General features: G+C 46.5%; 1 protein-coding gene across 1 annotated transcript in view; it reads left to right on the top strand.

The window, feature by feature from the left end:
- SCN4B (sodium voltage-gated channel beta subunit 4) overlaps positions 1-25,159 on the top strand; it is a 201,692-nt gene that overhangs the window by 67,760 nt on the left and 108,773 nt on the right. Inside the window, exons 2-3 of the mRNA XM_069224730.1 lie at positions 11,648-11,820; positions 16,379-16,607. Coding sequence (XP_069080831.1) covers positions 11,648-11,820; positions 16,379-16,607 — 402 coding nt within the window. The remainder of the gene's footprint in view (positions 1-11,647; positions 11,821-16,378; positions 16,608-25,159) is intronic.

Below are 25,159 nucleotides of genomic sequence, written 5' to 3'. Positions count from 1 at the left end.
AACAAGAGACAATGGCAGCAAGAAGGAAGAAGGCAAGCCACAGAGGAGGTCTGATGTTTTCTCGCCTCTAGGGGGGGGACTCCTGCAGCACAGACACCACCTGGCAGGACCACAAAAGGAGTGCATTTGTGGCGCCAGCGGTGACAGATAATCACAATGAGCTCGTCGCAGCAGAACCGGGACCAGCCACCTCCACCACCCACCGTGGGAGTCCAGTCGTCAGTGGCAGCGTTCCCCCCCTTCAGCCAGCTGGCAGATCCTGCCACGGCAGTGCCCCGATGGCGCCATTGGCTAGGCCTGCTAGACATTTACTTCTGTGCCACAAGGGAGTTGGATGGTGCAGTGCGTAGATCTCTGATGTTACACATGGGTGGGGATGAAATGTATGAGCTCTTCAGCACCCTCCCAAACACAGGTGCGGCCAATGACTTTGATGCGGCAGTCGCTGCACTGAACCTGTACTTTGACCCCCAATTGAACCCGGACAATTTAAGGTTCAAGCTAAGCCAAGCGCAGCAAACTAACACTGAGTTGGTGGATATGTTCTATGCCACACTGAGGAAATTAGCAAGTACCTGCATCGTTCCAACATGCTTCGGAAACTAATACTACGACAGCCGGGTATCACGTTGGATGAGATACTGATCCTCGCCCGCTTGCATGAGCTCTCGGCCACACGGGCAAATGCGATGGCTGCCGCGAGAGGCAGGCCTCGGTCGTGTTGAGTGCTGTCAAGCACCCCGTGGTGAAGGAGGAGCAAGTAGACACTCTAAAAACACGTCCAGTCAGACCAAAATCACCATGTGCCCAAAAACAGAGCGAAAGAGAGTGCAGGAGCTGCAGCTATGACGACAAAACGCCCAGCATGTGCCCCACGAGGGGAAAGACCTGCAACAAGTGCAGGAAGGTGAATCACTTTGCCAGAGTGTGTTGAGCTGGCTGGTTCAGACAAAAGACTGCACCGGAAAAGACCGCTACTGTGAGACAACTGACACCTGGCACGGATGGTGACGAAGGAAGATCAGGAAGTGGAAGATACGAAGAGGAAGACATTCTTGTCATTTCATTCATGGGAGGGAGGCAACAGAACCGACGCCCGCCCCATGTGTAACGTGGACATACATGGCACTAGGGCGACTGTGTTGATTGACACTGGGGCATCGGTCAATGTGATGGATAGTATGCTATATGACCAGCTGTCCCCGAAACCACCCTGCAACACAAAGATCTACACCTACGGGGGAGGGAGCCACTCCCGCTGTATGGCGCCATTGAAGTGGAGGTAGTTAACCAGGGTCGTTCGACGACAACCAAGTTTTATGTGGCTAAAGAGTCCAGGGGTACCCTCCTCGGATGCCACACAGCCGAGGACCTGGAGCTTGCCTTCTTTGCACATCAGGTTCACGACACACATGCAGAGGCCATACTTGATGACTTTCCACAACTATTTGTGGGTCTCGGAAAGCTCAAGGGGAAGCAATTAGACCATTGAAGCATTGACCCCGCAGTGACCCCCACTGCGCTGTGGCATCGCCATGTTCCTTTTTATCTCAGACTGGTAGTAGAGAGAGAGCTGCAAGCTCTGGAGGACCAAGAGGTGATTGAGAAAGTTACGGGGCCTACCCCCGGGTATCACCATTGGTGATCACACCAAAACCCAAGCAACCTGGGGCCATCTGCCTATGTGTCGACATGGGGCTGCCGAATCCTGCCATCAAGGGGGAACGCCACATCACACCTACAATAGACAAAATTGTCGCAGACTTGAACGGTGCCCAATGGTTCTCTAAACTTGTCCTAAATTCTGGCTATTACCAGCTGGAGTTAGCCTCGGACAGCAGGAACATCATGACCTTCTCAACACACATTGGACTCTGGTGTTTCAAACAACTCAGTGTTGGCATGTCGTCGGCTGCTGTAGGTTTTCAGAATGCTATTAGAGACACACAGTCCAGTCTGGAGGTAGTGCTGAACTTAAGTGACGACACTCAGAGGCGCTGGAAGATCATCACCGCCGATTGAGGGCCACGCTGCAGTGGTTGTCTGACACAGGTCTTACACTCCACAGAAAGAGATGCGAGTTTTACCAGAACTCTGAGTTTTTCGGTTACATTTTCTCCTGGGAAGGGTTGAGAGTGGACTCCAAGAAGGTGGAAGCCATTCGCAGAGCACCAGTTCCGCAAAACGCCACCAAAGTCAGGAGCTTCCAGGGGATGGTACATACTGTGACCGTTTCTTACTCCATTTGGCTACGATGGCTGAACCCCTGCAATGGCAAACAAAAGCGGATTCCAAATGGGACTGGAGTACGGACTCGAGCAAGGCATTTCAGGATGTGAAGGGGGCGCTGCTGGATAAGGTGACAATGGCCTATTTGCACCCCAGGAAAGGGACTGAACTGGTTGTGGATGGTAGCCCGGTTGGGTTAGGGGTGGTGCTACTGCAGGAGTAGCGTGACCAGGAGTGGGAGCCTGTAGCATACGTAAGCCGAACCCTGTCAGGGGTGGAGGCTCGGTATGCACAAATCGAAAGAGAGGCACTGGAAATCCACTGGGCCTGTCAGCATTTCCACCTATACCTGAACGGCCAGGAATTCCAGGTGATAACGGACCACAAACCCCTTGTGTCACTGTTTGCGTGATCCACACGGCTGGCTCCCCTGAGAATTTAACGTTGGGCAGTTTTGCTTCAGCCGTATTGGTTCAAGGTTGCCTACAGGCCGGGAGTAAACAACGCGTCTGATTACTTGTCGCAGCAACCCCCGTGTATCAATATGATGAGGGGTCTGAAGATGAAAAAATGGAAAGCTTTGTGAAGATGGTGGTTCAGGAGGCTTGTCTTGTGGCTCTCACACTCGAAGAGATAGCCTAGGTGCCTATAAAAGACCCGGCAATTGGCCGAGCCAAGGATGCTTTGAAACAGCAAGAGTGGAAGCGTTTTCTAGATGGTATAAGGTCACTTGACCAAGAGGAACGTGTGGCGATGCAAGGACTCTGGAGAGTAGGAGGTGACAGTCTTTTTGTTGCGGGCCCGAAAATAGTGCTTCCATGGCGCCTCTGGGACCGGGTGGTTGACCTAGCTCACCAAGGACATCAAGGAGCCGCTAAGACTAAAGCTCGCCTAAGGGCCAAAGTATGGTTCCCAGGCATGGATGCCATAGTAGATACTCTTGTTGCAAGGTGTCACTCCTGTGCCATCACTACAATTGATCAACCCACCAACCTGTGATTACGGAGCCGCTGAGCTCCAGGCCATGGTCGAAGGTCAGTATGGATTTTGGAAGTTTTCCTGATGGGAGGCTGATGGTGGTTATGATGGACTTGTGCATCCGATTCCCTGTGGTGGAGTTAGTGGCATCAAGTGCTTTTGAAAATGTCAAACCCATCCTGGAGAAAACGTTTGCATTGTTTGGCCTGCCTGACGAGATTCACACCGATAATGGTCTGCTGTTCCAGGGTCAAGAGCTTCGAGATTACTTGAGCTTCCTACAATCCGTCACCGAAAAATCATGCCCTATTGGCCACAAGCTAATGGCGATGTAGAGTGATTCATGCGGACTCTGAATAGAACGCTTCGGATTGGAGTGGAACAAGGAGAGGATATCGAGTGGTGTATGCATAAGTTTTTGCGGGCATCTAGGCAGACGCCTCACAGTACCATTGGCTGGGCCCCAGCAGTTCTGATGTTTAGACAGTCCCTGAGGGACTGTATTCCAGCTGGGCTACACTGGGAACCGACCGAATTGAATATGGAAGCAGCCCAGCAGAGATGGAGATTGATTAATCAAAGTGCCAGTAACCAAAGAAGAACCCGGTGTTCGGATCTTCAGGTGGATGATGCCATGGTGGTGAGCAACCAACGTCCGAGTGGAAAGTTTCGGACTCCATATGAGTCAGGACAGTGGAAGGTGATCTGAATAAAAGGGACCATGGTGACTACCCGAAAAGGTGGGTGGCAAGTAACCCAGAACATCATGGTTCAAGAGGGTTGAGGTCTCCTGCGAGAATGGCGGAGACGATGCCCCTACCGAAAATGAAGATGGGAGCGAGGAAGTTCCGGCGCCAGAATAGGTCGTGGTCTGCCGGTTCAGGGGTCCGAGCCTGGGTCAACGACAGGTGATGCGGGTTGCAAGGAGGCCACCGGTCGGAATGAGAGGTATCACTTGTGACCTAATCCGGCACCCAGCCAGAGACTGAGGGACTTTGCATGTTGATGTGGTTTCTGTAGGTTTCTGTGAATGAATTAACATGCTTAATTTATTTTCAAGGGTCTACCTTTTTCCTTTTGTGTTTTACCCCTTTTTCTCTTTTCCCTTTTCTCTTTTTCTGTTTTAGGGTTTTTCTTTCCTCTGGTGTTTGTTTCATTTGATAACTAAAACCTGTAAGGGATATAGAGAGCCATCCAGGCTCTCCCAAACTTAGTAGCAACCGTGGGTCAAAGGGGGTTGGGAAAACAATAAAAAGGAGAGCAGTTGACCCCGGCGGCAGTTCTCCACAGAAGTACTACTGGTGTCTGCGCGGTCTTTATTAATGTTTCTCGGCGGCGCCCCGTCACCCTCCAAAGCCAGCACAATGGAGCAAGTAAGCTCTATGGCAATTCCTGAGTGCAACCAACGACAGGGAGCAGCTGGCAGCAGGTCAGCAATCAAAAAGCAATCCAGATGAGTCCTATGTGCCACCCAGCAGGCACCAGGCAGCGGGGCAACAAGCAGAAGAGCAGTTCAGATGAGTCCTTTTGCAGCTCAGCAGTCCTTCTGACAGAGGTTCAGTCCCAGTTCCAAAAATGCTCTCCCAATCAGTTCCCAGCTTCCAGAAGTGGGAGAAGGTTCCGCAGATATGACCAGTTCCAAGAATTTTCCTTCTCTCTTACTCTGGCACCAGGCATTGGTAGGGGGTAAGCAAGCCCTTGGTCTGAGTGCAGGACACAGCCTATTTAAGTGTCAAGTGCGCCCCGTCTCCCTCTCTCCCAGCCTAGGAAGACCATCAGTATCTAGATGAATCCAGATGTACCCTGTCACACCTTTCCCTCCCTGATGGATGGCTGTCTGGAGAGTATGCACAAAGTTGGGCTGTCTACCTGCCCCAGATATGGATTGGAGTCAGCCTGCAAAGCACTAGTTATAAGCACAGAGAAATGCCCACTTTCTAAAAGTGGCATTTCTTAAATAGTAATGTAAAATCCACCTCCACCAGTAAGCAGGATTTCTCACCACTATTCCAAACATGCCAAACATGTCCACGTTACTCCTCACAGATCAAAAATTACCACTTAGACATATATAAGAGAATTCCCAATGCAGACTTATGGGAGGGGAAGCACTCACAGCAGTAAAAAACGAAATAGGCTGTTTGTCACTACTAGGACATGTTATACTTAAAAACATATGTCCTACCTTTTACACAAATAACACCCTGCCCATAGGCCTATTTAGGGCCTACCTCAGGGGTGATTTAGGTGTAGTAAAAAGGAAGTTTTAGGCCTTGGCAAGTAGTTTGACTTGCCAAGTCAATGTGGTAGTAAACTGTGCATGCAGGTGTTACAGTGGCAGGCCTGAGACAAGTTTGAAAGGCTACTTATGTGGATGGGGAAATCTGCGCTGCAGGCCCACTAGTAGCATTTAATTAACAGGCCCTGGGTATATGGCAATCATACCAAGTTTTAAGGGAGAGAACATGTGCAATTTTTTCGCTGATTAGCAGTGATAAAGTGCTCAGAGTCCTAAAGCCAACAAAAAGAGGGCCACAAAAATAGGTGGAGTAGGCAACATGGTTGGGGATAACCCTGCACAAAGAGACATTTCCACCAGTAACCATCATCAAATGGTCTCAAAACTACCAAGCATACTCTCACACACAAAGCACACACCATTAGGCACCAACACATCTGCCTTCATACAGCCAAATATACAGAATAGTACACACTCACAGCAACCATAACACAGCTATACGCACACCATCATAGACCAGCATGAGTCTTTCATACACCACCACATCTACCATTTACCAGTGCTATACAGTGTGAATGCAATCATGAATCCTTTTACATGTTTACTAATGCAATAAAGGATAGTTTCAGACTCATCACATTGTATTCTTAGATATTTGCCGCAATCCCACAGTACTCCCGCTAATTACCTCATATATTACATCACTCATAAAATGTTCTGTAACATCATGGTAACATCACAGTGCATGGTGGGGGAGAGTTTTATAGTTTCTTCAGGGCACATGTTATAGTTACTAGAGATTATGGGGGTCATTACTACCCCGGCGGTCGGCGATAATGTGGGCGTAATTGCCGCCAACAGGCTGGCGGTACTTACAGCCACATAATGACATTGGCGCGTTGGCTGAAGCCAACCCGCCAATGTACCACTCCAACCGCCACGGCGGTAACAGCCTCTGGGCTGGAGATATCCATCTCCAGCCCAGTGGCCATCATTGTGCTGCCTGCGGGATTATGGCCCCACCTACAGAACATGGCCACCAAAACCATGGCAGCAGGCCATATCAGTGACAGGGAAATCCTTCCCTGTCACCGATAGGGGTCTCCCCCCCTCCTCTCCAGTTACCTTCCCACCCCCACACCTCTCCAAACCCCTCCAACCCCCGTACATTCAAGCCCCCTTCACACACGCATTCACACACCCATTCCCACATGCTTACATGCATGCATACATCCAGTCACACACACATCCTCACATACTTCCAAACATACACGCATTCACATTTCACAACTCACACGTCCGTACACGCACACACGCATTCACCACTCAACACACACCCGCATTCACGCACACACATACATTCACACACAGCACCCCCTCCCCTTTCGGAGACCCGACCTACCTGGATCCAGGGGGTCCTCCGGCAGGAGACGGGACAGGGCGCTGCTACCGCCAGCAGCCCCTGCCAGCAGAACACTGCCAGGCCATATTATTGGTCATAATACGGCTGGCGGCAGTCTATTGGAGTGGTGCTGCTGGTAGTGGCAGCGCCACCTTACCGCAATCCGCCGGCACAGCCACAGCCGGATTTCCGCCATTCTTGTGGCGGAAATCCAGCTGTGGTCATAATATGGCAGACGGCTGGTAGCCGCGGCGATGGTCTTTTGGCGGCCGTCACCGCAGCAGTAGGTGGTTTTTACCACCAAAGTTGTAATGAGGGCCTATATCTGGTGAATTGAATTGTTTGTGTAGTTTAAACGCTACATTTTCACTGAAATTTCCACCTAACTATAATGTTACTTTAAGCAGTGTTTTTTTCAATGAATGAATATATGTTTGTGTATACGTATGTGCGCCAGACACTCCTTTGACAGTGAAAAGAAACCTGACCCAATATCACGTGTTATTAAAAACATGATATTGGGCCAATAGTAACTGTGGTAACAAACCTACATTCACACATTTATTACTACAGAGCAAATTTATAAATCTAGTTTAGTACCATCAAGAGAGCGAAAATGAATGTTAGAAATAGGGTGTATGCCTATAGTTTGCCTTATTGAGCCATTCTGCTAAGAAGCTGCAGCACACCATTAGGTGTGGTGTGGTGTTCGTCCGGAGACAGCCACCCAGGGCCTGCATGCTGAGCTCCATAACAACAGTGGTATAAATGTAATTCCCTTTTGTAAAACATGGATGTAGACGTAAAGATTTGTGTGGAGGCTCATATGACAGAGTGCTACGCAAACCGTAGCACCTATTTACATGAAAGTGCAAAATTGTGTTGTGAAGGTGCACCAGTATAAATGCTACCAAATGCGCCTGTAGTTTCTTAACTGAAAATAATTCTTATCTGAGTCATCCTTTGACAAGCATTAGCATTTGTTTTTCATAATCGTATAAGCAAATACACAAGCATTCAGGGGGTGTGTTTTTGAGCAGTGTGAGTAGGAGTTGTACCTTCAGAATGAGTTCCAAACTGATTTGGGCTAGCGGCAGCCAATGCTAAACTAAAGGGGAGGGGCATAGGGAAGGCACAGAGACGCGGGGGAATAAACTTACCTTACTGTTATCTCCGTGTCCTGAAGCCTCGCTTCTCTTCTCTCCATGAGTTGTCCGAGCGAATGATGGGACACCCGCACAGGCTCCCAAGCAATTCTGGTGCTGCTTTCATGCTAAACCTAGCATGAAAGCAGCACCAGGACTGGTCTGAGTGGCAGTCATTGCCGCTCAGACTTAGCCTGGGCTCTGTGCGGAAACCTAAGTGCACGTATGTATTTGGCCAGCCTGAGATGGTTGGCTAAACACACATGCGCACTTAGGTGCACCTCCCCTCCTTCCACCTGCCACCTTCCGTTGCCCTGCCCTGCCCCTCCCTGCATTGTTGGCTGAGCCAGCAGATACAAAATAAAACAGTAGTGCAACTATCATTTTTTGTCATCTCCTGGGTCTTGGCTGGGGGGGTGACGCTTCTTCGCCATAGCGAAGGAGATGCCCCTGATTTGGGCAACAATTTATTGATTCTGTTTTGGCAATTTATTGATTCTGTAATGGCAAAGCTTCAAAACGATGGAATCCTAGGAACGCACCTGGTGGTTAAAAAGAGCTAGATCATAGATTTCCATTCACTACTTTTTTTAAAATCTTTGTAAACCAGCACATAATTGTAATATTCCTTTTGTTTTGAGTTGAGATTTGAGCTGTAGTATGTTCTTGGACTAATAGGTCAGTGGGGAAAATATTCACAGGCTCTTACAGACTCTTGTTCTTTCTGAGTTGAGTTTTTGACTGTGAAAAGTTCTTTTGCTGGTAGATCAGTGGTGGGATACTCACAGTCTCTGTAGTAAAGTGCCCTTTTAAGAGGGTCACCGCACACAATTTGCTCAAGATGCTGTTGGCTATGACTCTGAAAGTGCACTGGAGCCTGCTAACCAGGCCCCAGTGGCAGTGCTCTCTCCCTAAATTGGTATATGTGAATTGGTATACCCAATTAGCAAGGACTTTAAACTCCCTTATACGCCTCTAGTATATAGTACGAGGAGTACCCAGGTCATGAGTGTTAAAGGGGTCACAAGGGCCTGAAGCACTGTTTGTTCCACCCTGTATTAAGCAACTAAACTACTGATAGCAGGCCTGTAATTGCAGACTGCAGGAGTGATACAAACTGCTCGAACTCAACAGTGCCCACACCATGTGTGGTACAGCCAAAGTACCATCTTTAATATATGTCAGTCACCCCTAAGGAAGGCACCCTGAGCCCAGGAGGTATTAGATAAAAGGTATGGGATTATAAGTGCAACCGTATATGTCCCTGTAGTGGCATTTTTCATTAAAAGTTATTATAAGTGAAAGGCAATCCAAAAGATAATATGGGCTGGCACCTGGGCAAACCGGAGGTCGCCATCTCCATTATGGTATCGCCGAAATTGGTCATGTTTGGTATCAAACAACGTGCCTTCTTATCCCTGACATGGATCTTGTGTCAGGGGCAATGTTGCATGCACCCAGGAGCCGAACTCAAAGGTTGCCCACCTGGTTGCTCCATCTTTCCTGTGATCTGGCTGGCAGCTCACAGCTGCTGCCACCAAGACAGGATTCTGGCCCTCCTGGGCAGAAGTTTGAACACTCCCAGGAGTCAGAACAAAGGCCTGGATTGAAAAGGAGGTCGAACCTTCCTCCCTCCCAGTCAAGGTAGTGAAGTGGCACATCAAGGCAGTGAGCTTCAAAGGGCAGACCGCCTCTGAAATGCACTCAAGCTGTCCCCCAGTGGAGGACAAAGCCACACCCCTGCCCCAGGCACATTGGCATCCGGAAAGGAGGGAAAATTAGTTTGTCAGGAGGAATACACCCCGAAAACATCTGTAGGGTGGGCTATCTGGTCTGTAGAGCTAAGAAAGACTTCTGCCATCTTGAAAAGTGGCAAACTAGAGGGTCCTGGGTAGAAACACTGCCACAATCCACTGGATGTGGTCACCTCAGGGGAGGATTAGCCGCTTACACCCATATCCCTAAATCTAGGATTTAAAGGGCACCCCTGGCACCAGAACCTCAGATCTGCAACAACTTACAAACAAATGACAAATTAGACCTGTATTGACGACAACAGAATCCTGCACAACCTAGAAATGTAATACTTGAACCTGTGGCAACTTTTCTGGAACTGCTTAACTGCAGTGTGCTCTGGACCAAAATTCAATTCCGCCAGCAAGAGGGAACCCTTCTGTGAGCCAGTGGCAAGACCAAACTCACTTCGAGTATTGGTGCTAGCGCCCTCTGCACCCCGCAGGTAAAAAGCACCTACGGGTACAGAAGAACAGCTGGCCATGTGGCTCTCTGAGGGATTGCCCAAGGGCAGTTGGTCCAATACATTGTAGGAACTAAAGTACAGCTCACCACCAAGTTACAGCTGGCTATCATTTTCCCCAGGACCTCCAGAAGGTGACATAGCTTCTCCTCCACCTTACCACTACCAAGGCTTGTTAGTGACCAATCCAGTAAACAGCAGCTTTACTTGATGCTGCACCCTAAGGGCACACCACAACACATACATCTGACATCACAAGGGACCCCATTGTCCAGTTCTTGCAACCATTTCCTCGCCTACACTATCCCAGTGGTAAAACCAGCAACCACAGCTCTCGTTCAGCACCACGAAGAGCCAGCACACCTCTGCACCCAAGATACCAGAGCTAGGTGGAGTTGTTCTGCCTAGTAAATCCTGGTCCAGAGCCTCACACAAGCTCAACCACCGGTGTGCTTCCTCAAACACGACCTGCAAGTGTCATTTTTCAGCACCTGCAGCTCCTGTTTATCGCCAAGGACAACCAAGACACCTCTGCACCCGGGCCCTATGAGCCAGGTAAACTTTCCCTGACAGCTGATGCCTAGTCCTGGGAGTCACACCACCTTAACAACAAGTAGGCTCCTCTGAACTCACCCTGCAAGTGGCCAAGTGTCACTAGTGATTTTTCCCATTGATTACAGTGGTAAATGTTTTACAGCTTGAAATGTATAGAATTATTTTTCACTTGGGTTATACATACTTGATTTACTTTGTTTTAGTGCCTAAAATCATATAAAAATCTGTTCTATTTTTATAAATTGGTGTTGAATTTCTTTAAAGTTGTGTCAATTACTTACCGTCCATATTGATACTCTGAAATGCTTAATACATGTTCCTCTATTTAAGTTTGCCTTCTCTTTTACACTACCAGGACTGAGCTAAGGATTTATTATTGTGAATTCAAGGACCATCTTTGGGGCATTGTGAGAGTATTGCATAGTGAAGCCTAACCAGCATCACTACACATTACTCAAGGCTCTTAATATTGCTGTTTCTGAGTTGAGTTTGAACCGAGCAATGTTCTTGGCCAGATAGATCAGTGGTGGGATACTCATAGGCTCTTACCGACTCTTACTCCATCTGAGTTGAGTTTTTGACTGTACAATGTTCTTGTGCTGATAGGTCAGTGATGGGATACTCACAGGCCCTTACCTACTCTTGCTGTTTCTGAGTTGCATTTGAGCTGCATAAAGTCCTTATGCTAATGAATCAGCGGTGGGATGCTCGCAGGCCATTATTGATTCTTGCTCTCTCTGAGTTGAGTTTGAGTTGATCTGTATTGTATTCTTGTACTAATAGTTCAGTGGTAGGATTGATAATCACAGCCTCTTACTGACTCTTGCCTGCCTTTAACCCAGGTCTCTTCTTCATCCCTGGCACTCCTGGACTTGAGGTGTCGGTTGGGAAGACCAACATAGTGACAGCCAAGAATGGCACAGATGTACTCCTGCCCTGTACCTTCGCCACCTGCATTGGGTTTGAAAATGTTGAATTCTGGTGGACGTACAACAGCACTGACACCTACAATGTGGTAAGATAATATCCCACCCTGAAAACACTAAATATTCTCCATGTGATTGCACACCACTTCTTGCTAGAGCATTAACATTTGCGTGAACTACTTACACTTACTTGGTCAAGTTATTGTGCACTTCCTGTGTAGTACCAATGATATAATTAGCCAAGGGGCACTACTCTTGGTGTGTAAGTGCGCACTGTGCAAGATCAGAAGGGCGTCACTCACAGAAAAGTACTCCCATGGGTGAAGTGGTTAGGGAATGTGCCCTATGCTATATTCTGTGGTGGGTGGAAAATGTGAATGACCCACTACCGGAGCGCTGAAAGAAGAAAACAGGCCCCTAGAAGTAAGTATACTACATGTTTAAGTGTATTAAAATCAGAAGGTCTGTGCTAATACCGGCCCCAAAGGGCAGCAATTACCTAAGTAGCTACTCCATTTCACCGTGGGGAAACCTCTCCATGAAAACCAGGTTATAAAATGACTGAAACAAAATTTTACCAACAACCCTATCCTATAGTTCGGCGCACACACATTCCTCGTCAAGTACCCGCCACCATAAAAACTGGGACTGTACTCAGAATGTAGAGGAGCGTACTCAATGATTAGGGGTGGCTGTAATACGTATGAGGAGGTGCTAGTGGTCAGTGTATAGAAAAGACTGTACTCCGTTTGTGGAGTGCACTCAGTGTATACAGAGAGTCTGTGTTCAGTGTGTAAAGAGGACTGCACTGGGTGTGTGGAGGGGCTGTTCTCAGTGTGCAGAGGGTATGCTCAGTGTGTAGAAGTGACTGTGATAGTTTGTGTAGCGGCTGTATTAATTATGTAGGGAAGCTGTGTTCAGTGTATAGAGGAGGCTGTACAGAGTATGTGGGGGGCTGTACTTAATCTGTGGAGTGGGTGTACTGAGTGAGCAGAGTGACTGTGTTCATTGTCTAGAAAGGATGTGTTTAGTGTGTAGAGGGGGGCCAAACTGAGTATGTGGAGGGGCTGTACTCTATACAGTTGCTGTGTTCAGTATGTAGTGCGGACTGTACTCACTTTGAGCTGAGTGCCCTCAACGCATTGTGTACTGTCCTTGTTTACAGGAGACTACCTGTGGAGTGGAATGTATTTAGAGGGGGCTGGTACTCAGTGTGTGGAGGGGTCTCTGCCGTGATGCTGTACTAAGTACTAAGAGGGGACTGCACTTAGTTTGCTGAAGGAGCTCAATCAGTCAATAAGGATTTATAAAGTGTGGTAAATCACCTGTGAGGGCCTTGAGGCACTGAAGTTGCTAACTGCTTTGCAGTGCTCTGTTCAGTAGAACAGCCAGGTCTTGAGTCCTTTCCTGAAGTCCCAGAGTGATGAGGTGGTCCTAAGGTGCAAGGGAAGGTTGTTCCAGGCTTTGGCCGCCAGGTGAGAGAAGGCGTGACCTCCACTGTTGACTCAGTGGATACAGGGGGGTATCTATGAGGGAGAGGGAGGCAGATGGCAGGTCTCTGGTCGGTTGGTGGAAGTTCATTTATTTGTTGATGTATGCTGGTCCTTCATTGTGCAGGGCTTTGTATGCATGGGTCGACAGCTTGAACTGGCGCCTCTTCTGGATTGGCAGCCCTTTTAGCTTCTTGAGGTGGCGCGGAGTGATGTGGGTCCTTATGGGGAGGTCGAGGATGAGTTTTGTACTGTCTGTAGTCTCTTCAGGAGGAGTGTGGTGATTCCTACACAGAGAGTGTTCCCATAGTCCAGCCTGATGGTGATGAGGGCCTGAGTGACAGTCCTTCTGGTGTTGATTGGAAACCACCTAAATATCTTTCAGAGTATGCCTGGGATGTGGAAGCAGGCATATGAGGCTGTATTTACTTGGTTTCTGAGTAGATAACTTGCTGTCCAAGATGGTGCCAAGGTTGCAGGTATGGTCTGTAGGGCGAGGAAAGGGCCGAGTTCAGCATGCCACCAAGTGTTCCATGTGAGGTGTTGTTCCCAAAGATGAGGACTTCCATCTTGTCTGTGTTAAGCTTGAGACAGTTGTCCTTGATCCAGTTGGCGACATTCATCACACATCTGTATAAGTTGACTCTAGTAGAGGAGGAGTCATCTAGCAGTGAGAGGGTGAGCTGGGTGTTATTGACGTAAAAGATGAAGTTGTGTTTGTGTGATGTGATGGTGTTGGCCAGGCAATTTGTGTACGTTTTGAAGAGGGTGGAGCTGAGGGTTGATCATTTTAGGATGCCACAATTGATCTTCTTGGGTTCCAAGGTGAATAGAGGGAGATGGATTCTCTGGGTTCTTCCGGTGATATATGAGGGGATCCATTTGACGGCATCTCCCTGAATTCTGATTTGGTGGCGTCTGTTAATCGGGATGTGATGGGAAACTGTGTGGAAGGCAGTTGACAGGTCCAGGAAGATGAGGGCTGCTGTTTCGCCACATTCCAGGAGCACTCTGATGTCATCGGTTGTTGCGATCAGGGCCTTTTCGGTGCTGTGGTTGGCCCAGAATCTGGATTGAGAGAGGTCCATGAGATTTTTGTTTTCTAGGTGTTTGAGTTGCTGGTTGATTACCTGTTCGAGAACCTTTGCCGGAAATGGGAGCAGAGAGATGGGCCGGTAGTTCTTTGGTTCTGCTGGGTCAGCAGTTGGCTTCTTAAGGAGGGGCCTCACTTCAGCGTGTTTCCAGTCCTCAGAGATTGAGGCCATAGTGATGGAAGCATTCAGGACTTTCTTGAGCTTGTCGCCAATTGTTTTGCTCTTGAGGTTGAAGAGGTGGTGGCGACATGGGTCCATGGGGGCTCCTTAATGTACAGATTTCATGATGGAGATTGTGGCTTGAGTTGTGAGAGGGTCCCTCCGGGTGAGCAGGTGTTCGGGGTTTGTGTTTGTGGGTGTGAGCAGGCTTATGCTGTTGGTGGTGGGGGTTTGGGATTTGAAGTTCTCGTAGATGGCTGAAATCTTGTTGAGGAAGAAGTCTGCCAGGGTGTCACAGAGTTCTTAGGAAGGAGGTGATGCTGTTCCCTCTGGGAGAAGTTCTTTGCAGTCTGTTCTGGATCGGATGTTATGTCTGGGTAGTTGTCCCACTGGCCTTCTGAACCCTTTCTGATGTGGAGCTGGGGGCGAGGTGCCAGTGCTGGGAGATCCCGAGATGGTGAAGTGGACGCTGTAGTGGTCAGTCCAGGTGAGCTGCGAGATGTATGTGTACTTGACTCTGTCTCTGGACGTACAAATGGGGTCAAGCATATGTCCTACGACGTGGATAGAGTCGGTGACAAGTTGCCGATGTTGCTCCTGCTTTCCAGGAGTTGTTGTCAGTAGTAGTACTGGTATATGGCAGTTGTCTGCTGTAGTGTAATAGATGTACTCAGTGTGTAAAGGGGGTTATACTCATAGTGTCTGTTTCCATTGTGCTCAGAGAGTGTACTGCCCTATGCAATCATATACTAATCATATTGCCTGGTGTCAGAGGTCAAAGTATCATATTATCCAATCATATTTTATTATGGGCGAGTGGCATCAATCCTACACACTTACACATTGCTTATAGCCTTCCATTGCCCATTTTCTTGTTTAAGTCATTGTCTGTAGCGACGGTTAATTCTTTAATTGTTTTATTTTCCTATCTTCATTCTTTCTCTCCTCATTACTTATTTTACGTTTTGTAGCGCAAATACCCGCCAGTGCCCTGGCGCTGAAGGAAATCTACAGAGCTCCTTTACAAGAGATTCACAGCGGAAACAACCATGTTTTCGGGTGATTCCTGAAGACTGACATCTCAGTCTGACGACGTAAATGTAGGGGAAGGGTATTAGCACTAGAAGCCACTGGAAAAGCACAGGATTTCCCACCTAGGCTGCTTTTCTCAAACTTGGAGATTTTTAACAGAAATGCTGAGGAAGGATGCTGAATGCATGAAGGAGAATGCCACGAAAATAAATGAGATATGAAGTAGGGCAAAGATTATATAGCGACTCAAAACTACGGGCAACGAATGCAGAGAGAAGAGATGGTTAGAAATGTAGGCAGAACGAGGGAGGATGAGTAATAGTCGAGGCGCACAGTTCTGCACCAGGGGAAGGCGCTGAAGTTGATGATCAGGAGGGCCCGTATACAAAGTGCTGGCGTAACCTAACCGTAAAGCCCACCAGTGCCACCATAATCAACAGTGAGCTGATGAAGGAGTGTAAGGGAACATTTAATCTGACAATCTTCACTAAAGCAGGTTGCCATGGCTGTCTCTCTGTGGGGAATGTGACAGAGTCTCGTCAAAGATGAATCTAAGGTTTTTGACAGCTCGAGGCCTTGTCAAATAATCTCCATAAATTGTTCACCCACTGGCGTTTCTGCCACCTTTTCTCACTCGTTCTTCCTACTTGTGGGACATTTAAATCTTCCTTTTATCATTCCATCTTCACTCATCTCATTATGTCATGCCCCATATTTTTCTGTGGTGTCCTATTGTCCACCAACTGGGTCTTTCATGCTGTTCTCATCTTTGAGCGTAAACTGCTTCTTTCTTTCTTGAATTGTCTTGGTATTATCCTATGTTTTTATCCCATGCACATTTTCCTCACTTTGCGCCAATCTCACACCCTCAGCTCTACCGTGGAACCATCAAGAGCAAGCAGTCGAACCCGCAGATGAAGGAACATCCGGACCCTCAGATTGAGCTGGCCGCCAGCAACACGGTGAAGGACTACAACATCTCTGTCATCCTCAAGGATGTGCAGTTTGAGAACGAGGGCAAATACTCCTGCTTCGTCATCAACCCCAAGGAGAAGTTCGCCCGCCATAACGCAACCCTCCACCTGAAGGTGGTGGACAAATGTGAGCTTCGGTACCTTAGCTTTCTCTCTATGCGCTGGATGTCCTTCTGTGCACCTTCACCATTTCAGTGTATCTTTACCTTCTCTCTCTGCAACTCAGATATCTCTGTGCACTTTAGATACATGTTCCTCAAAGCAAAACTCAATGCACTTCAACACCCTTGATGCACTTCAATCCTCTTTCTCCCCCCCCCCCGTCTATGCGCTTTAACATCTCTTTGTGCGCATTATTCCTCTCTCTATTCATCGTAACCCCGATCCGTGCACTTTCAGACTGTTTGTGCAAATAAATCCTCTGTCTGTGTACCGTACTCTTCTCCCAGTGCATCCTAAACCTCTCTAATCTGCGCACCGTAAACCTCTGTGCACCACAAAACTCTCTGTGCCGCTTAAACTTCCCTGTGCACCATACATATCTCTCCTTCTGTGCACCTTAAACCGCTCTCAGTGCTCCTTAAACCTCTGTGCACCATACACATCTCTCTGTGTGCACCATACACATCTCTCTCTTTCTCTGTGCACCATAAACCGCTCTCAGTCCTACTTAAATGTTTGTGCATACATACACATCTCTCTCTCTCTGCACCATAAACATCTCTCTCTCTCTGCACCATAAACCGCTCTCAGTCCTCCTTAACTTTTTGTGCACCATAAACACCTCTCTCTCTCTTTCTGTGCACCATACACATCTCTCTCTAAGCACCACAAACATCTCTCTCTCTCTGTGCACCATATACATATCTCTCTCTCTGTGCACCATAAACATCTCTCTCTCTCTCTTTGTGTGCACCATGCACATCTCTCTCTATGCACCACAAACATCTGTATCTCTCTAAGCACCTTAAACATCTCTCTCTGTGCACCATACACATCTCTCTCTATGCACCGCAAACATCTCTCTCTCTGTGCACCATATACATATCTCTCTCTCTGTGCACCATAAACATCACTCTCTCTCTCTGTGCACCATAAACATCTCTCTCTCTCCCTGCACCATGCACATCTCTCTCTATGCACCACAAACATCTCTCTCTTTCTCTCTCTGTGCACCATACACATCTCTGTCTATGCACCACAAACATCTCTCTCTTTATGCACCACAAACATCGGTCTCTCTCTCTGTGCACCATACACATCTGTCTATGCACCACAAACATCTCTCTCTTTATGCACCACAAACATCTCTCTCTCTGCACCATACTCATCTCTCTATCTCTCTGTGCACCATAAACATCTCTCTCTCTGTGCACCATACACATCTCTCTCTCTCTCTCTGTGCACCATACATGTCTCTCTCTCTCTGCACCACAAACATCTCTCTGTGCACCATACATATCTCTCTCTCTGTGCACCATAAACCGCTCGCAGTCCTACTTAACTTTTTGTGCACCATACATATCTCTCTCTATGAACCACAAACATCTCTCTCTCTCTGCACCATACACATCTCTCTCTCTGCACCATAAACATCACTCTCTCTCTGTGCACTATACACATCTCTCTCTATGCACCACAAACATCTCTCTCTCTGTGCACCATACACATCTCTCTCTATGCACCCAAACATATCTCTCTCTGTGCACCATACTCATCTCTCTCTCTATGCACCATAAACACCTCTCTCTGTGTGCACCATACACATCTCTCTCTATGCACCACAAACATTTCTCTCTCTCTGCACCATGCACCTCTCTCTCTCTCTGCACCATACACATCTCTCTCTCTCTGCACCATAGACATCTATTTTTCTCTCCTTCTCTCTGTGCACCATACACGTCTCTTTTAAAAATCTCTGTGTGCACCCTAATCATCTCCCACGCATCTCACCCTTTTCTGCGTACTATAACAATCTGTGCACTTTAAACCTATCTGTAGGCCTCTTAAATTTCTCTCTGTGCCATTAAACGTCTATCTCGACCTTTAGCCTCTTTCTGTACGAGCCACACCTGTTCCTGTGCATCTTACCCATCCCATCTGTACACCTTTTTCTTTTCTCTGTAGGCTTAACTCTCTCTTTATGCTCCTTATTCCCTACCTCTCCTTAAATTTCTCTTTTTGTATTTTAAACACGTCTCTGTGCACCATACGTCTCACACTCTGCAGATTCAGCTTCACTCTGTGCATCTTGACTCCCTGTGAACACCAACCTTCTCTCTCTGCATGTTAAACCTATCTCTGTGTACTTTAATAACATCTCTGTGCACCTTCAAGCCTCACTCTGTGCACATTAACACTCTCTGGGTGCACCTCTAGGTCTCTCTGTGTAGAATGTATGACATTAACATGCATGCCTTTACCACACATGCATATATATATATATATATATATATATATATATATATATATATATATATATATTATAACATGTGGAAAATAGAACACCGGTACTCCAGACGATTGAGATAGTTCTTTAATAGCTTTTTAATAGCAAAGTCTCAGTTTACATCGACGGCTACGCGTTTCAACCATTGCGGTCTTCTTCCTAGCCCAATTCTTTTTCATCCATTGCGGTCTTCTTCCTAGCCCAATTCTTTTTCATCCATTGCAGTCTTCTTCCTAGCCCAATTCTTTTTCATCCATTGCAGTCTTCTTCCTAGCCCAATTCTTTTTCATCCATTGCAGTCTTCTTCCTAGCCCAATTCTTTTTTTTAAGAATTGGGCTAGGAAGAAGACCGCAATGGTTGAAACGCGTAGCCGTCGATGTAAACTGAGACTTTGCTATTAAAAAGCTATTAAAGAACTATCTCAGTCGTCTGGAGTGCCGGCGTTCTAATTTCCACATGTTATAATGTATTGACGGGTCCTGAGACCGTAGCTGTGCACCAGTTCCGTTTGGTGAGCTCAGGAAGAAAGGCAGGAATTGGATGTGGTAATATATATATATATTTGAGATAATATTTAATGTAATCTATTTTTGGGGTCAACCCCCTTGTTTTTAATTTACTAATATTTTCCCTTTACCAATGCCCACCCATAAAACCCTAAAATTACCCTTACCTCACATCACCACTGCCCACTCCTAAATCCTAAAATTATCCTTACTTCCCTTTACCACTCCCCACCTCTAAACCCCAAAAATTTCCTTACTTCCCTTTACCACTGCCCTCCCCTAAACTATAAAATTACTATTATCCTCCTTTACCAGTACCTACCCCTAAACCCAACATTTTCCATTACCTCCCTTTACCATTAACCACCCCTAAATTTACCCCTACCTCCCTTTGCTATTGCCAACCCCATAACCCTATAATTACCCCGTCTTCCTTTACCACTGCCCATCCCTAAACGCTAACATTTTCTTTACCTCCGTTGATCACTGCCCATCCCTAACCCTTAAAGTTACTCTTACCTCCGTTTACCACTGCCCACCTCTAAACTTTAAAATTACCCTTACCACTGCTCAACCCTGATCCCAAAATTACTGTTGCCTCCCTTTACCACTGACCACACCATAATAATTATGATATTATTAAAAAAACATACCTGCATGGTAAAGGCATGCATGCTAAAGACATAAATACATGCATGGTACTTACTTCCGTGATGGAGGTTTTGTGGTAATGCTATTGCATGGTAAAGACTTAGGGTCTGATTTAGAGTTTGGGAGAGGGGTTACTCCTTCACAGCGGTGATGGGATAACCTGCCCGCTGAAATAAAAATCCCATTAAAAAATAAATCCCATTATATCCTATGGGATTTGCATTTCAGCGGATGGGATATCCGTCACCGTTGTGACAGAGTAACCGCTCCGCCAAGTTCTAAATCAGGCTCTTAGCTGTAAAGGGTGTCTTCCCTCACTGCGCCTAAACCTCACTCTGCTATGTTAATTTAATTGTACTTTTCAAAAGGTGTCTTGCTGCAAATATTAACATAAGAGCTTTGCCACACCCCCACCCTCTCCCCCCCCACTTCCAGTTGTATTTTGCTGTGAAAGACATTTCCCAAAAGCCAGTTGCATCTCAGTACAACTGGCAAAATGTTCAGCTGCTTGGACCGAAAAAGATTGTCCGCCTGATCTTTTCTGCATATGGAGCGGAGCTACTGATCTTGCCTCAAAGGTTAAAAGCAGGGTTAATGAACGCCAATTCACCAACAGGCCAGGGGTAGCAGAAGTGACATCACACACCATTATACCTTCACATTCGCTCACACACACACACAATATCACACATACACACACACCCTCTCACATAAAAACACTCTCACCTGCATGCATGCACACAACATACAATTAAAAAACTTTTTTTACTCATCTCAACTGCTAGGGAGTGTCATATTCCAGCTAATTGTATTCCATTTGTATTATACTAATAGTGAATAATGTGTTATCATTCATTATTAGTGTAATAAAAATTGACAAAGGAAAGGGAGATTGCAGCCCCAACCGATCTCTATTAGGACGAGTAGCCCCTGTGTCCCTGCCACTGATTGTGTTACCTCTAAGGCAGGGAAGCTAATGCAGTGTCAGGGGTCGCAAAGGGCAAGCCAGGCGTCACAGCTGCGACCCCTGGCGACACCTAAATTAGTACATGCAGAGTCTTGAGATCGTTTCCTGTAAGAGGCAATATCAGCTTTGGTAAAATGCCGGCTGTGTAAGGTGAAGGCGTTTTGAACATTTGGACAGCAGACAGAGGAATCGGAACATAATCGAGAGATTTCTTCATTGACTTGCATTTCAGCGTGTTGGGTCAATTTTAGGCAGGAGAATGCCCAAAAATCGAGAGACTCCCTCTTGAATCGGGTCTGTTGGCATGTATCATTTTCTACAGTCTGCCAATGTAAAGTGACTATATAGAGCCAGAAAAGGTTGAACATTTTGAGAACGTGGAGTTTGGTTAGAGCTGCCGACTAGGGAACTAGTCCCCTAGACTCGTCCAAGCATCGGCCCAACATCCTGTGATTCTGGGCAAATCGACTATAATTTATAAAGCAGTTTGACGATACCAGTAAGAGAACATAGCGGTAATCTAGCACCATTTCCTGGAGAACTACCTTCCTTCAATGTTGCAGATAAAGTGGGTATATATTCCTTGGTTTCTTGAGGAGTCATAATCAGGTTGGAACCACCTTACTCACATATAGTTCAAAAATCCAAGCAAATGTAGCGCCTAGATCAGTGCCTAATTTGTGCTTGTTGTTTCCGGTGCGGAGCACCAGCACTTATTTATGAGGGCTGGCACTTAATTTTCTGCCTTAAGCATTTATTGTGAACAAACGACACATATGTGAAAGACGGAGGAAGAGAAAAACAAAAAAGCTTCACAATAGGAGAAAGCAGAAAGCTGCAAGAGTGAGCTGGGGGGGAAAGGAGTGACTTTAAATGGATTGAAGAGGCCCGAGATGGCTTCAGGATTACGCTGCCTCAGTATTCCTTGCTCGCACCTTTAATTCCAGCAGCCCTGTGTTTAAGAGGAGAGGTTTGGCCACCAGCACGTTTTTATTGACAAATTAAGCACTGGCTTTGATTCCTTACAGACGAAACTGGGATTGGTGCTGGGTTTAGGATTAAAGGCCATCAGCGGTTTGGCCCAATGTCCTTTGGACTGTTTAGAATTAAAACTGTTTCATCTGTATTTCATTTTAGTCTGTCATTTCCCATCCAGGATATCTCTGCTGTTAGAGTTTTTTTACTGTCTTTCGTGATATCAACGTTCAGTTCATCCAGGCTTATGATCATTTGTGTGTGATCTGCGAATGTCATGAGTAGGACGCCAAAATCTCCGATCAGACTTGCTAGGGGCACCTCGAACACACTAAATAGAGTGGGGCTCATTGAAGTGCCTTGTGGAACTCCCAGCATGAATGCCCCAAAATGTAAATAACAGGGTTACATTTCACTGCTTGGCTTCTGTCCCACAGGTACTGATAAGCCACTTCGGTGCTCCATCTCTGATACCAAAGTCATGCAGCTGCATAAGCAGGATGTCATGTGAAACGGCACCAAACGCTGCAGACAGGGCCAATAAAACCAAGGCTGGACTGGCCAAATCAGGCATTTTCCCGGGAAGCTATGATATATATACAATGAAAAATGTGTAGTAGAATGCACAGTTTTTGCAATTTTTTCGTAACTGGAAAACACCCCCCCTCGAGCTCCATTGTTATGGTCAGGCTCACTCCTACTGCACCCAAAGGGGGCGCGCCTCACAAAATGTGCCAGGGCTGCTTTGGGTTCCCTGAATAAAACCGGTGTTTTTTATTGAACATTCAACAAAGATCATTGACCACAACCCCGGACACAAAGTTTGTGCTGTGTCAGGAGCAGAAACTCGATTCTGTCAGATCAAACACTGCATTTTACTCCACGAAAGACTGTTTTGCTTATTTTACATTCTTTTCCAGGATCTTAATTGGAACATGGAGATGTTAAACTGGTCTGTAGTAGCTCAAAATAGCAGAATCTGCCGCGGGTTTCTTTATTACAGGGGTTACCAAGGCTTGATCCACATTACTAACACCAAAGCACCTGAAAGAAATGCACTGCACACGGTTATAGGAACTGGGTTGGTTTCCCATCTCCATGCACAAAATCCACAGCGGTCATGCGATCACGAGGGACCAGTTGTAATTGATCGTACCCGGTTCTATTTGTATCGTGTAACAGGTCACATGTAGTTGGTATTGGGCCATTGGCGACTATCTGTAGTGGATTGCAAGCTATTTGAACAGGTCTTTTTCATTCCAAATGACCAACAAATGTTCCAGAAAGGCCAAGGACTCACATCAATCTTGTGAGTACTCAATTGGATGCTTGTTATAGGTTGAGGAGACTGCCCACTGTCCTAAATACGTCGTTGGTGGAATTGGTTGAGGTTCTGATTTTAATTCTCAAAAAATGAACCTGTTGATATGCTAAGTTGTTTATGCACCAACAACTGGTCTGTGCTCCTTGTTTTCTTCTCATGGTCATTATCAGGCGTCCAAATGTATTCAAATCCCTTTATTTTTAAATATATCTTTATTGATTTTTTTTTTAAACAAAAATGGAAAAAGGACGGGGAGAGCTCCAAGGTAAGTTCAGCACAGCACCAAAGTTAAAGCAATGCAAAGGCATTGAGAGACTTTTTGCGAATATCAGCCCATCAGTAGATTCCAGTGGCACAGTGTGAGCATGAGGCCCACGCCTGCGCATACCTCAAGCAGTAATGGCAAAAAGAACTCAAAGAATTCTGCAGTGAAGTCTTGAGTAGGGCCTGGCAGTCAGTAAGCCAGAGTATGTCTGTATGGGGCTGAATGTAAGTTTAAAGCAGAGAAATTCGGCTTATGTGAAACTATCCAAACTAAAAGGCCTTATATTAAGGGAGTCGCTATAAGCTATACCCAACTACCCCCTTTTCTCCCAAGCCTGTCCAGTCTTATTATTTTTATATCCACCTGTTTGTGGAGTGACCAGGTCCCAGAAAGATGCAGGGTGCATTCACGTTTCTGTCAAGAGTAGGTGATGCACTGGAAGACACAACGTTTGATCAGTGGTTCTGGTGCTTGGTGCTGTCCAAGCTCAGATGGGCTTGCCTCTGGCGTGCAGTTGGCATACTGTACTGACGACATACCCGCTGCCTAGACGCACACCTGCTTAAGTACTCTTTATCACCGCTCCATATGCTCAGCAGTTCCTTCCCAACCGGACTGTTGACTGCAGTGTGGGGTGGAATTTCAAAATGGGTGCTGCGCTAACATCTATAATCAAAATGCCTTACTTGCTATCAAAACAAACCCTCCGCCCCTCCCCTTAAAATCTCAAAACAGTTAATTTCCGACAGTTAATAATTGTAAAAAACCTTCCAACTTTTTTAAATGCACATTAAATCTTATCCGGAAGAAAAACAGCACTTCTGAATGTCACAGTATAAAACCTAGCAACTCGTTCAGTCTAAACCAATGTTAACCATGCCTTGCCATACCATCGGTGCGTCCTAGCCCTGTTCTCTGTGCACCTTAAACGTCTCTGTGCATCATACGCCTCCTCTGTGCTCCTTTGGCTTTCTCAGTGTGCACTTTAAATCTCAATCTGTGCACCTTAAACGACTCACTACCCACTAAGAATCTCTTTCCACTCTGTACCTTAGGCCCCTCTTTCACTCTTACTATGAATGTTGACTCTTTCTTCAAACACAGTATTGCTTCATTTATGCACACTAAAACTTCTCTATGCACAAACCCTCGCTCTTTGCACATTACATGTTACTCTTTGCATTTTAACCCAGTTTCATTGCACGTAAACCCTCTTTGCACCTTCAACCTATGTATGGCACCTTAAAATTCTCTCTGGGCACCGGAACACTCTTTCTGTGTGTATCATCAACCTCTCTTGATGCACATTATCCCTTTCACTAAGGACCTTAAACATCTCTCCGTGTGTTGTAATCCTCTCTGTGCGTCTTAACCCTATGCGGGGCACCTTAACCATATCTTTGTACGTCATATCCTGGTCTCTGAGCATCTTAGCTTCATGATGCTCCTTGACCCGCTCCCTCTATGCACTTTAAAGCTGTGCAAAGCTTCTCTCTCTCTGTGCATCTTAAACGCATCTCTCCTGCCCTTAAGTCGCTCAC

The sequence above is a fragment of the Pleurodeles waltl genome, chromosome 3_1 (assembly GCF_031143425.1).
Source record: "Pleurodeles waltl isolate 20211129_DDA chromosome 3_1, aPleWal1.hap1.20221129, whole genome shotgun sequence".
Lineage (NCBI taxonomy): Eukaryota > Metazoa > Chordata > Amphibia > Caudata > Salamandridae > Pleurodeles > Pleurodeles waltl.
The sequence above is the reverse complement of the archived record's forward strand: the minus strand, read 5'-3'. Positions and strand labels throughout refer to the sequence as shown.